This window comes from Bubalus bubalis, chromosome 21 (assembly GCF_019923935.1).
Source record: "Bubalus bubalis isolate 160015118507 breed Murrah chromosome 21, NDDB_SH_1, whole genome shotgun sequence".
Taxonomy (NCBI): domain Eukaryota; kingdom Metazoa; phylum Chordata; class Mammalia; order Artiodactyla; family Bovidae; genus Bubalus; species Bubalus bubalis.
The window spans coordinates 56,423,019-56,437,071 of NC_059177.1; the positions used below are offsets into that span (position 1 = coordinate 56,423,019).

The window sequence follows — 14,053 nt, forward strand, 5'->3', positions numbered from 1 at the left end:
GCTAAATAAACATCACAATGAGGTGTCTATCACTCCTCACTGACAGTGGTCATCCTCAAATCTCTACAAACAGTACCTAGCACAGGGCAGAGAGCAAAAGGACTCCTCCTGGGCTGTCTCTGGGAAGGTATGTTTGTAGGAGGCCCCATCGACAAGGGGCCAGAGTTTTCTAAAAGAGCTAAATATACACACACCAGGTGATCCGGCCATGACAAACCTGGGCCTACAGGCGAAGGCACGCCACAATTCCAAACGCGCCAGGCCCCCACCTTCAGTGCTCCGTCACCAGCAACGGGCACGGCACAAGGCACCCATCAACAGATGAGAGGGTTCGGAAGACGGGGAACTTTACAGAATGGACTGGTTATTACTCAGCCACAGAGAAGGAGTGAAGTGATGCCAACAACCTGGATAGCCTCGGACTTGGCATACAGAGTGAAGACCTTAGACGCAGGCGTTCCAAAAAATGTATATGCTATTAGCTGGAGGTGGGATCTACCACACGAGACAACTGAACCCATGTCAAAAGCAAAAACCGACTGGCAGGCCCACAGCACAGCCTGACAGCCGCCCGAGAAAACAAGATGCTGGTTGTTAAATGGGGGGTCTGACTGGCATGAGCACACGCGTGCAGAGCAGACGGCCCAGAGAGGCTGGTGCTCGGATCTGAGTGGCATGAGCACATGCATGCAGAGCAGACGGCCCAGAGAGCCCTGGTGCTCAGATCTGATTGGCATGAGCAGATGGTCCAGAGAGGCCTGGTGCTCAGCACAGACGAGTCCAGACCCCACTCTAATAAACTAAGGCACAAAGTGAAACAAAATATGTATGTATGTGCATATATACAAACATATATATGTGTGTATATATAAGTGAATCAAGTGGCTGGACACCCAGGAGAAACACAGCACAGAAGAGGAAGCCTATTCCAAAGGAAAACACAAACTGAAGGTAAAAGCAAGGCCAACGGCGTTCCCCTGAGGTCTCTGGCCCCCGGGCAGTGTCCTAGCCCTGAAGCCTGGGCGGTCCTGGGTCCCAACGCAGAACCTCCAGGGAGCTGCAGGAGCCGGGCAGGAGGAGACTGGGCCCTGCATGGTCTGCCCCGTAAGGCGGGAACCACGCTGCAGAGCCAGGAGGGCCCACTGACGGCTCAAGCAAGCCGGGCAGACCCCAGGTTGGCGCACCCTCCGGTAGGCAAGGGCTCCAAAAAGGCACCGCGTCTACCAGTGTCCTGGTGCCGGACTTCCCACTCTCCACAAGGAGCCCCTCCTTACCGGGACAGCACCCTCAGCCCAGCTGTTTCCCAGCGGTTGAGCTCTGCCTGCTGGGGCGTGAGGCTAAAGGGGAGGCAGGAAGGAGACGCAAGTCCTTGGCTGAGTCCTCTGGCACACCCCACTCTCTCCTAGCACCCAGCACCCGGACCTTCTCTAGTTTCTCACTGCCCTAGCAACCAGAACAGAAAACGTGGGAATGCTGCCGGCTTGTGTCAATGTCTGTACCAACACTTAAAATATGGTGCGTTCGGGCCCTTTACACAGATCTGGGGACTGTAAATGCCACCTGTCTTCGAGCCCAGTCCCTATGTTTTGTCTTCAGTCTTTGTGACCACATGCGTCGTGGCCCGCCTGCCTTCTCTGTGCATGGAATTTGGTATGCAAGAAGATTTGAGTGGGTTTCCATTTCCTTCTCCAGATCCCTGGACTGAAGTGGTGTTTGCTGCACTGGCAGGTGGGTTTTTTACCACTCAGCATTTTGTGCACGCATGCTCAGTTGCCTCAGCCATGTGAGAATCTTCGGTCGTAGGACTCCTGCCTGCCAGGCTCCTCTGTCCGTGGGATTCTCCAGGCAAGAATACTGGAGTGGGTTGCCATGCCCTCCTCCAGGGGATCTTCCCCACCCAGGGATCGAACCTGCGTCTCTTGTATCTCCTATATTGGCAGGTGTGATTTTTACTAATAGTGCCACCTGGGAACCCCCTGACCCACCAGGGAAACCCCAAAAGACCCGTTCCAGGAGACAAGGAAACCCTGGCACTTGTGACGGCCTGGACTGTCCTGGAGGGCTTCATGCTAAGTGAAGACAGGCAGGGAAGACACTGCAGGACCTCACGCACACCTGGGCTTCTCAGCACGAGTTACACAAACAGCAACGGAGTAGAAACATGGTAGCCAGGAACACAGTGCTGAAAAACAGGGGAAGCTGGTGAAAGGTTACAAACCCTCACCTGTAAGATGAGCACGTATTTCATGTAAGACAGTGACTGTGACTGAGGACACCGCAGTGCCACCGTGGAAACCGCTCTGCAGACGGCAGACTCCCCACGGACGTCACCACGGTCAACACGGAAACCAGACTGACTGTATTCTTTGCAGCCAAAGATGGAGAAGCTCTCTACAGTCAGCAAAAACAAGACTGGGAGCTGGCTGTGGCTCAGATCATGGACTCCTTATTGCCAAATTCAGACTTTAACTGAAGAAAGTAGGGATAACCACTAGACCGTTCAGGTATGACCTAAATCAAATCCCTTACAATTATACAGTAGAAGTGAGAAATAGATTCAAGGGATTTAGACCTGATAGAGTGCCTGAAGAACTATGGATGGAGATTTGTGACACTGTACAGGAGGCAGTGATCAAGACCATCCCCAAGAAAAAGAAATGCAGAAGGCAAAATTGTTGTCTAAGTAAGCCTTACAAATAGCCGAGAAAAGGAGAGAAGCTAAAGGCAAAGGAGAAAAGGAAAGATATACCCATCTGAATGCAGAGTTTCAACGAATAGTAAGGAGAGGTAAGAAAGCCTTCCTCAGTGATCAGTGCAAAGAAATAGAGGAAAACAACAGAATGGGAAAGACTGGAGGGCTCTTCAAGGAAACCGGAGATACCAAGGGACCATTTCATGCAAAGATGGGCTCAATAAAGGACAGATGGTATGCACCTAACAGAAGCAGAAGATATTAAGAAGAAGGGATAAGAATATACAGAAGACCTGTACAAAAAAGGTCTTAATGACCCGGATAACCACGATGGTGGGGTAACTCACCTATAGCCAGACATCCTGGAATGTGAAGTCAGGTAGGACTTAGGAAGCATCATTAAGAACAAAGCTAGTGGAGGTGATGGAATTCCAGTTGAGCTATTTCAAACCCTAAAAGATGATGCTGTGAAAGTGCTGCACTCCATATGCCAGCAAATTTGGAAAACTCAGCAGTGGCCACAGGACTGGAAAAGGTCAGTTCTCATTCCAATCCCAAAGAAAGGCAATGCCAAAGAATGCTCAAACTACCGCACAATTGCACTCACCTCACAGGCTACTAAGTTAACGCTCTAAATTCTCCAAGCAAGACTTCAGCAATACGCAAACCGTGAACTTCCAGATGTTCAAGCTGGTTTTAGAAAAGGCAGAGGAACCAGAGATCAAATTGCCAACATCTGTTGGATAGTAGAAAAAAACAAAAGAATTCCAGAAAGCCATCTACTTCTGCTTCATTGACTACCCTAAAGTTTTCTACTGTGGAGATCACTACAAACTGTGGAAAATTCTGAAAGAGATGGCAATACCAGACCACCTGACCTGCCTCTTGAGAAATCTGTATGCAGGTCAAAAAGGAACAGCTAGAACTGGACATTGAACAACAGACTGGTTCCAGATTGGGCAAGGAGAATGTCAAGGCTGTATATTGTCACCCTGCTTATTTAACTTACATGCAGAATACATCGTGAAAAATGCCAGCCTGGATGAATCACAAGCTGGAACCCAGGTTGTCGGCAGAAATATCAATAACTTGATATTATGCAGATGATACCACCCTAATGGCAGAAAGTGAAGAGGAACTAAAGAGTCTCTTGATGAGGGTAGAAAGAGGAGAGTGGAAAAACTGGCTTAAAACTCAACATCAAAAAACTAAGATCATGTCTTCCAGTCCCATTACCTCAGGGCAAATAGATGGGGAAAAAATGGAAATTGTGACAGACTTTATTTTCCTCTCTCCAAAAATCACTCCAGATTGTGACTGTAATCAAGAAATTAAAAGACACTTGCTCCTTGACAGAAAAACTATAACAAACCTAGATAGACAGCCTATTAAAAAGCAGAGACATCACTTTGCCAACAAAGGTCTGTATACTCAAAGCTGTGATTTCTTCCCGTAGGCACGGACAGATGTGGGAGTTGGACCATAAAGAAGGCCCAGCGCCAAAGAGCTGGTGCTTTCTAATTGTGCTGGAGAAGACTCTCGAGGGTCCCTGGGACAGCAAAGAGATCCTACCAGCCAGTCCTAAAAGAGATCACTGTTTCCACATTCATGGGAAGGACTGACGCTGAAGCTGAACCCCCAATGATTTGGCCACCTGATATGAAGAACTGACCCACTGGAAAAGACCCTGATGCTGGGAAAGACTGAAGGCAGGAGAAGGGGACGAGAGAGGATGAGGTGGTTGGATGGCATCACCGACTCAGTGGACGTGAACTTGAGCACGCTTCAGGCGGTGACAGCTGGAAGCCTGCCTGGCTGCAGTACATGGGGTTGCGAAGAGCCGGAGACAACTCAGTGACTGAACAAGCTGCAGTGTCGATTATACCTCAGTCAAGCCGAGTTCTAAAACTGGACCACCACTTTGTTAGTCTTATGTATGTAAATATAATGCATATGTATTACACCTGTACCACAAAGATGCTAATAGGGAGGTAACTGCATTTCATGTATGGCAATAGGAGTATTAACTGCCTGAAAAATTAGGAATACATTGTAATCCCAAGTAAAAAAAACAGTTAAGAAAAAAGAGAAGCTAAAAGATGTCAGTTAAAATGGAATTCTAAAAAAAATATTCAAAATAGCTCAGTTGTAAACAGGAGCGGTGTCCTTCAGCAGAGGAGGAGATCAGCGCTTCAGCAGGCAGCCTGCTCTGCTGGCTTTGGTATGTGTGCGTTTCAGCATCACGGGTCACGGTCTGAGTCTGTGTGAGTTCCCGGCAACCCTCAGGCCCAGCGGGACGGGGGCAGCAGACAGGTGATGGAGCCGGGAGGTGGGCCCTCGGGAAGGGGAGCAGCGCTCCTGCAGGGGCCCTCCCCGGAACCTGACGGTGCCGGCACGCTATCTCGGACTTCCCGGCCTCCAGAACTGCAACAGTAAGCACGCCTGTGGCGTTCACGTCCCCTGGTCTGTGCCATTTCGTGACAGCCTCCGAAACAGGCTGAGAAACCACGTACAGGGAGATGCACCGTGGGCACATCCCAGCCCCTGGTTCCGGGGACAGGGCCCTCCTCTGGAGAAACCACGTCTGCTGACGCAGCGAGAGATGTCGAGAGGGGCTCGTCCTGGGTTAATGCGAGGGTCTCACAGGAGAGCCTCACAGGGGCCAGAAGGGACAGAAGCAGGGGAGAAGGTGGAGGCGGAGGGGTGCTGCCCCCCGAAGCCGGGAGGGGCCTGGAGCCCCCGGGTAGCCATGCCTGCCCACACCTGGTTTTGGGCTCCCAGCCTGCAAGCCGTGGGGCGCCAGCGTCCGCTGTTTCTAGCCCCCCAGTTTGGGTCGTGTTCCAGCAGCCACGGGAAACAAAGCCCAGGGTTCTGCTAACCGTCACCGGTGCCCCCGCAACACAGATCAGATTCCATCCTCGCGACACAGCTCGCAGGAAGCACAGCCAGCCCTTCAGTCCAGACCAGACACCACACAAACAGCGCACGAGCGCGGGCAGGACCGACCATCCGGAGCTCTTCTCACGCCTGTCAGTGGCCGGTCACTCAGCGGTGCCGTGTTGCCTCCTCTTTTCCAGTGCTGAGCCCTCAAGAGATTTGACGAAAACTGATAAAGAAACTGGCCAACAAAGACAGACGCGCAGCCAAGCAAACGGAGAGTGGCAACACTGAAGTGAGAGTGAAATCCGGCTTCTCAGCCCTCACCACATTCAGGGCCCCAGCAAATTCATCCTGATTCTCCTGCACAGACGGAGAATCCAGGTCTGTTCCAGAAACCTCCACGCCTCCCGTCACTGCCCCCACCTGCTGTATCTCGCCTGGCTTGTTGTAACAGGCCGACTGGTCTCCCTGCTTCCCCTCTGTCTCCTCTTTATTTGCAGTGGTTCAGTCACAGGTCACGTCACTCCTCTGGTCAAAAGCCTATGACGGCTGCCCACCTCAGCCAGAATAAAAGCGGGGTCTCCCCAGTGCCCCCAGCCCCACGCGATGCGGCCCGCCCTCCCTTCTCAGCCCGCACGGCAGACGCGCTCCGGCTGCAGGCCTCTCTGCAGGGGCCACCCCTCCCTCGGAGGCCTCCTCAGCCACGTGGACACGGCCACTGCCTCCCCTCCTTGAGGCCTCTGCTTCCTTTGCCGAGGTGCTCCAGGCTCCACCACGGACACCGCAACCCCTCCCTTCCTGTCCCCATTCCCAGGCTTGTTCCTCTCCTTCGTCCCACTGGCTAACATCCTGTTTATCTCACTTGTTCACTTCATTCAGTGGAGTGTGAATGGTGCGCGGGCTGGGATGTCTATCATCTGTTTGAAGCCGTATCCCCAGCAACTAGAAAGAGTCTGTCATTCAGACCCTCACTGTCATTTGCTGAATCAACGATCAGGCAAGACGGGCCTACCTCAGCATTACAAGCAGGATTTCAGGGGCATACTGCTCAGCTTAAGAACTGAAAGGCAAGCCCACTTCACCCCGGCCACACTCATCTCCACGCCCCCAGAGCCCGGCCCCCGCCCGAGAGAGAGCAGACGCCGAGCGGCCTCAGGCCCCCACGGCGGAGGCCCTGCACGCCGCACGACGGGACGAGCCGGGCCGGCACCAGACCACGCGCGAGCTCACGGCACTTACCCCATTCCCTGTTTGAAAGCTTCAATCAGCTCGTTCTTTTTGTTCTGATCTTCTACCCAGTACACACTTGGAATTACAAACTCTGATATCACGCGGCATTCTGGACAAGACCTGCAACGAGAAGCAGGTCAGGAAGGGAGAGATTCAGCCACAAACCCCGTGCCCACTCCCCACTAGACCCCACGCCCACTCCCCATCAGACCCCGTGCTCAAGTGTGTGACCAGCTGGTGCCTCTCACCCCTGAATTCTAAAAGGTACAAACACAATTCTCTAAGCCTAATTTACAGTTAAAACATGTTCAACAGTAAAAAGACAACCTATTTTTAAAATGGGGAACGCATTTGAGTAGGCGTTTCTCCACAATGGCCAACAAACACAGAAAACGATGTTGAATACCATTCATTAGATATGGGGGAAATGCAAATTAAAACCATGCTAAGGAATCACTTCACACTCACTATGATGGCTAACATCAGAAATCAAGACAATTTCAAAATAACTGTTGGCAAGAATGTGGAGAAACTGGAATCCTCCTACGTTGCTGAAAGAGAAAAGTTAAAGTGAAAGTCACTCAGTTGTGTCCAACTCTATGTGACCCTGTGGACTATACAGTCCATGGAATTCTTGAGGCCAGAATACTGGACTGGGTAGCCTTTCCCTTCTCCAGAGCATCGTCCCAACCCAGGGATTGAACCCAGGTCCCCTGCATTGCAGGCGATTCTTTACCAGCTGAACCACAAGGGAAGCCCAAGAACACTGGGGTGGGTAGCCTCTTTTCCAGCGGATCTTCCCGACCCCGGGATTGAACCAGGGTCTCCTGCATTGCAGGCGATTCTTTACCAGCTGAGCTATCAGGGAAGCCCTGGGGATGTAGAATGGTTCGCCCATTTTTTTTTAACAGATAAGCGCTTTGGGCTTTCTTTATCTGGCGGTGCTGGTCTTCGGTGCGCTGCACGGACCCCAGCGGCGTGCAGGCCGGGAGCTGCAGGTGCCGGCGCGGCTGCCCCAAGGCGTATGGGACCTCAGCTCCCTGATGAGCGGCTGAGCCCACGGCCCTTGCACTGCAAAGTGGGCTGTTCACCACTGGACCACCAGGGGCGTCCCTGGTTCAGCCACTTTGGATAGCAGTCTGGCAGGTTCTCAGAATGTTAGACACAGCGTTTCCATATGCTCAGCAACTGCGCTCCTAAGTGTATACCCAGAAGTATTGAAAACAGGCAGGCAAACAAATACACAAATATTCACAAGCACTCTGGCTGTAACAGCCCAAAGCTGAACACAACCCGGACGCTCGACTGGTGACACACCAACAAAACGCAGCCTAGACACAGGATGGAATGGCACTCGGTCACTAAAAGCGAACTGTATGTTGTTGACGCATGTTACAACAGAGGTGAACTCTGAAAACATGCTGAGTTGAGAAGCCAGACAGAAAGGCCTGCTTATTGTAGGATTCCACTTCATGTATCCAGAACAGGCAAATTCCGAGAAATACTGATTTACTGATTGAAATCAACCTTGAATATTCATTGGAAGGACTGATGTGGAAGCTGATGCTCCAATACTTTGACCACCTGATGAATGGACTCATTGGAAAAGACCCTGATGCTGGGAAAGACTGAAGGCAGGAGAAGGGGACAACAGAAGACGAGATGGTTGGATGGCATCACCGAGTCAACGGACATGAGTGCGACCAAGTTCTGTGAGATGGTGAAGGGCAGGGAGGCCTGGCGTGCTGCAGTCATGGGGTCGCAGAGAGCTGGACTGAACAGCAGCAAAGCAGTCACCAGGGGCTGGAAGGAGGGAACAGGCAGTGACTCAAAGCAGAGTTGTTAAGATGATGAAAACGTTCTAAAATTAGCCTACACTGGGAGCTGCACTACTCTGAAGATAATAAAAGTCCTCTGAGCTGTGCATTTCATCTCAGTAAAGCTGTCATCTCACCACACAATGTGTGACTTTAGGCCGGTCACCTGACCTCACCATGAGTCACCGTGCGAGTTTCCCAACACAAAGCAAGGGTGATGATCACGGGGTCACTGAGAGAATGACGACGTGACGAATGGGAGTCTCTCGCACTGCCCAACACGTGGTGGCTTCTCCCTGTGGGCGAGCTCTGCTGCCTCCCGCTGAGGAGCTGAAGACTCCCATGTTCTGACGTGAGTTCTCACTCAGTAGGGCTGGGACAAAGCCCTGTGCCAGCTCAGAGGACACTTCCAGTGTCAGATGCCGCGTGACATGTGCTACATGCGCTACTTCATTTAGGCCTCAAGGGAACCCTATTTGACAGATGAAGATAAAAACAGGCAACTGTCCTATGGGCGGACCACCAGTTATGTGAGCACCAGAGTCCAGGGGGCCTTCTTGCACAGGGGTACCTGCTGAGGTCCCCCCGACACCGCAGATGCCTGCAGGAACTGACACCCACATTTAAAAGGAGAAGGCATCTGGGGTCGGGGGGCTCTGCCACTTGCTCAAGGCCCTGCAGCCTGGAAGATGAGGGAAGGCTTCAGAGCGGACGGAAGAAGGTCCTGGGTCGAACCTCCTCCTAGCGCCTACAGCTCAGACCCCAGCCGCACTTACTTGATGATGGGGTTCTCGAACTGCTTGGCGCAGCGCCACTGGCGGATGCAGGACAGGCAGTACGTGTGGCTGCAGCTGGACAGGATCCCGAACCTGCGCTCCGAGGCCGACGCCTTCTCCAGGACCACCTCCATGCAGATGCTGCACACCTTGTCCTGGCTCGCCTGGAGGGCGAAGGCCTTCTCCATCTCGTGCTCGAACGCTGACATGCAGACCTGACGCACGGAAGGGGGAGCCTGAGGTCCGGGAGCAGCTGGGCCCACGCGGCCAGCTCGGGCCAGGGACCAAGGCTGCCGAGCAGGGCCTGCGTGCGGGACAGCACGCTCTCAGGCCACCACTGGCTCAGCCCTCTGCCCTCCAGCACCGCTCCTGGGTCGCCTCCAATTTAAACCCGAGATCTGAGGCCCGAGAAGGCTGCAGGGCCAACGTGGGGTCACGGAGGTTGCCAGGACTGGGACCCTGGTGTCCTGGCCCCTTGGGCACTGCCCTTCCCCACACCAACACCAGACACAGTGAACAATTCTTAACCTAAAACATCGGGCTGACAGGCCGGGGTCGGAGATCGTCAGCATCACTTCCTCCCAGGAGCAGCAGCCACCAGACGCACCCCTGCACTCAGGAGGCAGGTGAACGCGTCCCGGTGCAGCACCACGTACCAGGCACGGAGTCAACGCGAAGGATACGCAGACCTAGGCCCTGGCACCGTGGACGCACACCGGGCACTGCATCCTTGGGAGGAGGGCGGCGCTCATCCGTGTTCACCTCCACACCCCCTGGAGACGGCAGAGGGTGCAGCCCACCGCCACAGCCTGTGCTGAGCAGGGGCCTCCAGAAGACGCTGGAGCCTCCTGCCCTGCACAGTCCCTCCCAGCAGCGGGCTCCTCACACTCTCCGGGGCTGGCCTGGCTGGCCAGGCCCAGGATGCAGGTATTACTGGCAGAAAGATGCGGACAGAGCTACCAAGGATTTCATCACCCAGTGCGCCCCCCGCTCCTTCAGACGCGTTCATGTCAAGCTGGGCACTGTACCTTCTCGTGAGCTTTCCTCTGCTCGGGGTCGAAGGGGTGCAGGACACGTAACCTACAGATCTCGCACACATCCCCGTGCAGGTAGACACACGCGTCCCCAAAGCGGCACTCCCCGGCGGCCGCATAGGGGCACAGCTGCTGCCCGCCGCCGTACGAGCTGCCGGCCTCCAGGTCGTCCAGGCCGCTCCGGATGGCGTCCAGGTAGGAGAGCGGCCTCAGCTCGGGGCCGCTCTGCGCGTCGCTGCAGCCCCCGGGGCTACTCCCCACGCCAGGGCAGGTCCTGTCTTCAGCCATGCCGGAGAGATCTGAAGAGAAAAGGCACAGCGCGCAGACTCGTGAACGCTGGCCCAGCCTTTCTGGGAAGCCACCAGTCAAAACCTGACAAATTAACCCTGACCTTGGGAGTTTCACCCTTGGGAACGTATGGGAAAAAACAAAGGCCAGAGGGGAAAAAATGTTCAGAGTGATATTACTTAGAATTGTAATGAAACCCAAAAAGCCATAACTGGCAACATAGGGAAATAGCACAGCAGACGGTGATATATTTATATAAAAGAATTTGAAAGTTGCTTTTTAAAAACGGCAAGTATGGAAATGTCAACACACGAACCAGTTACACTTGAAAAAAGAGAAAAAGTCAAATGGAATCCAGAACGATGTCAACAGGATTACAGAGACTTCCTTTTCACCAGTCACTTTACGGTGAGGAGACTAAAGATCCGGGGCAGGTTTCTGGCCCTTCAGCCACCATCCACCTCTCAGCCAGGAGCTGCCGCCGCCCCGGCACACACTCCTAACCTCCTCAGAGGGGTATCTATGGGACGGACCTGTTGTTTGCTTAGTAGGGTATCTGCCTATCTTATGCTGAACAATTTCCCGAAGTAGAAACTCCTTCACCTGGTGAGAACCAGCCAATAAAAACAACTACAGTTTGTAGTCTCTGACCAGGCAGACCCTGTTCCAGGGCACAGACCACTCCTCAAACCACGACGGGCTGTTCTGTTTCTGAAAGTGCAACTGGCTCAGCGTGAGAACTAAGACTGTGAACTGACGGAGAAGGGAAACAGCGAAACACGCGCTTCATCATAATGCGGAGCTCTGCGATGAGCAGCCTGCGGCCTCTCAGAGCTGGGCCGGCACCCCACACAGTGCCAGCAGCGGCCCTTCCCCACCTCGGGCACAAGGCCAGACGTGTGGCCCGAGCGCCCTGCAGCAGAGGAGGCTGTTCTCAGGGGGCTCTGGGTAGGTGCTGAGGGGCCCCGACAGGAAAGCCTAGAACGCGAGGGTGCTGTTCAAAGGGGAGACAGGGCCGCGCCCACTCACTTCGGTCTCTCAGTACCAATGTCCTCTTCTCACGCTTCCCAGGCTCGTGTAAATTAGTCTTCACGATTGATGCGGTGAGCTCAGACGCAGGGCGAGGGCTGTGGAAACCCGGGGAGGGCACCCTGTGGGGCACGGTGCCCACGGCCCCACCAGCCGCAGCAGAGGGCCTCGTGTGATCATACCTGAGCAAGACACACGCAGAGGCATCAGGACCCCCACACGCACACGCCTCACCTGCCCCAGGCCGCGGCAGCTCCCCTTCTGCTCCATCTGTGCACGTGGACAGGGAGACAGTCTTCTCCTGCACTTTAATCGATAAAACTCTTACCAACTGGTAAGAACTGCCTGGCAATTCAGAGTGGGTGGGACACTGCTGTCTATTACTTCCTCTGAGTGCCCTCGTGGAACTCAAGTGGGACGGACGTGCTGCCCAGACCACGTGGAGCCCAACCCGCCAGGAGATGCTGGCTGTTCCCTGGACTCCTGGGGGCGCCCGCTGGCGGGAGCAGAGCAGGGCGGGCCAAGTGCCCACGTCCAGGGAACACACGGAGGGACAGAGGGCGCCCCCGGTCCAGGAGGCAGAGCAGCCGCTCTACATGTGCACAGGGAAAAGGCACCTACAGACGGCGGTTTCAAATGAAGACTCTACGTGCATACATGTTTGCTGCATGGGTGCTCACACAAAAAGCTGGAAGCCACTTACGTCTCTAAATGTAGCTAATATAGGAAGAGTTAGATGATGGTACATCAACATTATGGAAAGTTATAAAATTACAGTTAGTACGTAACAGTGGCAGCACTGGGAAGAGCTTATGACATGTTATTAAAAAAGGCAAGACATAAAATCTTAGGTATACTGTGAATGCACATTCATAGTTAGACTCATAAGAACGGGCCTGAAAGTGACTTTGGAAAATTAAAATTGTTTTTAGGGCACTAAGTTTGAGGTTTCCAAATTATTTTTGTACACTCATTTTGCAGTTCTCCCCTCATCAAGACCCAAGGTCCAGATGAAGGACTTAAAGCCCGCAAGCGCCAGCTGAGGGTGGCGGCCGGCGCAGGCGCGGCTCTTGCCTGCAACGCGCCCCGTAGGCGCAGCAGCCCTTCTGGTAGTATTTGCAGATGGTGGACGGCTTGCTGTTCGCCAAGTCGTGTGAGAACAGGCACTGGCTTCCTTCCCGACACACACCGTGCATAAAATACCTGGAGAGAAAGCAGAGGCACAGGGCTTTCAGAAGCACACTTCACTTTCTAAATCACCATATTCTTGAACCAAGTACACAAACACACACTCTCCATACACTGTGTGTTAAGTGGGCACTGGAGATACCTGTGTGTCCTCGACTCGAAGACAGAGTGATTTTAGGCACACCACAGCTATTTCCGTGGCAGCGTTTCGAGAAGAAAAATGATCCCACATATTTCTATCTTACAATACATCCTCTTGATCTAAGAAATGTTACCCGCGTAAAATGTGAGCCTCCTCACTGAGAAAGTACACGCTGAAGACCCGCTCTGTCCTCACGGAGTTTAGGGTCTGCTTGTACAGAAGCCAGAGATCTGGGCTCAAGCCCCAGCGGTGTCAGCTATCAGCACGTCACAAAACCAGCTTTGGTGGGCCTTGCTGCTGCTGCTGAGTCACTTCAGTCATGTCTGACTCTGTGTGACCCCATAGACTGCAGCCCTCCAGGCTCCCCCATCCCTGGGACTCTCCAGGCAAGAACACTGGAGTGGGTTGCCATTTCCTTCTCCAATGCATAAAAGTGAAAAGTGAAAGTGCAGTCGCTCAGTCGTGTCTGACTCTTCGCGACCCCATGGACTGCAGCCCACCAGGCTCCTCCGTCCATGGGATTTTCCAGGCAAGAGTACTGGAGCGGGGTGCCAGTGCCTTCTCCGAAACTTACACTACCTACCCTACTAAACCGTGCTAAGGACCAAGCAGAACAGCATAGCACCAAGACAGTCACAAGTAAGAACGTCCACTAAGTCGTCCAATTCCAGCCCTGAAGGAGCCACAGGGAGGCTCTGTCCAGCCAGAGCAGAGAGGCCTCACTGAAGACTCAAGAGCGAACTGGAGCAGGAGGTGCTTTGACATTAAGGGCAAACACGTTCTCAAATACACAGATTTTAGATCTGCCCCAGTAATGTTTAGAAAAAGAGAGAAAAGCTTCAAAACAAGCTAGATGATAGCAAATAACTTACTGGCAGTTAAAACAAACTTTAACATTCTGTGAGGGAGAATAAAATCTAAATGCTCAAAAACACAATGTTTGGCATTCAATTGAAAATTACTGGACATACCAAAAT

At 53.2% G+C, this 14,053-nt stretch overlaps 1 protein-coding gene across 2 annotated transcripts in view; it reads right to left on the reverse strand.

Moving 5' to 3' along the window:
* The window catches only part of MKRN2 (makorin ring finger protein 2), a 41,425-nt gene that overhangs the window by 5,823 nt on the left and 21,549 nt on the right, over positions 1 to 14,053 (reverse strand). Inside the window, exons 2-7 of one of the 2 annotated variants that reach the window (XM_044933815.2) lie at positions 12,821 to 12,949; positions 11,747 to 11,928; positions 10,424 to 10,728; positions 9,396 to 9,610; positions 6,812 to 6,922; positions 3,909 to 5,778 (exon numbers count right to left, since the gene is read on the reverse strand). In XM_044933815.2, coding sequence (XP_044789750.2) covers positions 5,646 to 5,778; positions 6,812 to 6,922; positions 9,396 to 9,610; positions 10,424 to 10,728; positions 11,747 to 11,928; positions 12,821 to 12,949 — 1,075 coding nt within the window. In that variant the 3' untranslated portion in view covers positions 3,909 to 5,645. Of the gene's footprint in view, positions 1 to 3,908; positions 5,779 to 6,811; positions 6,923 to 9,395; positions 9,611 to 10,423; positions 10,729 to 11,746; positions 11,929 to 12,820; positions 12,950 to 14,053 lie in introns of those variants that run through there. The other variant, XM_006078921.4, reaches the window with a different exon arrangement.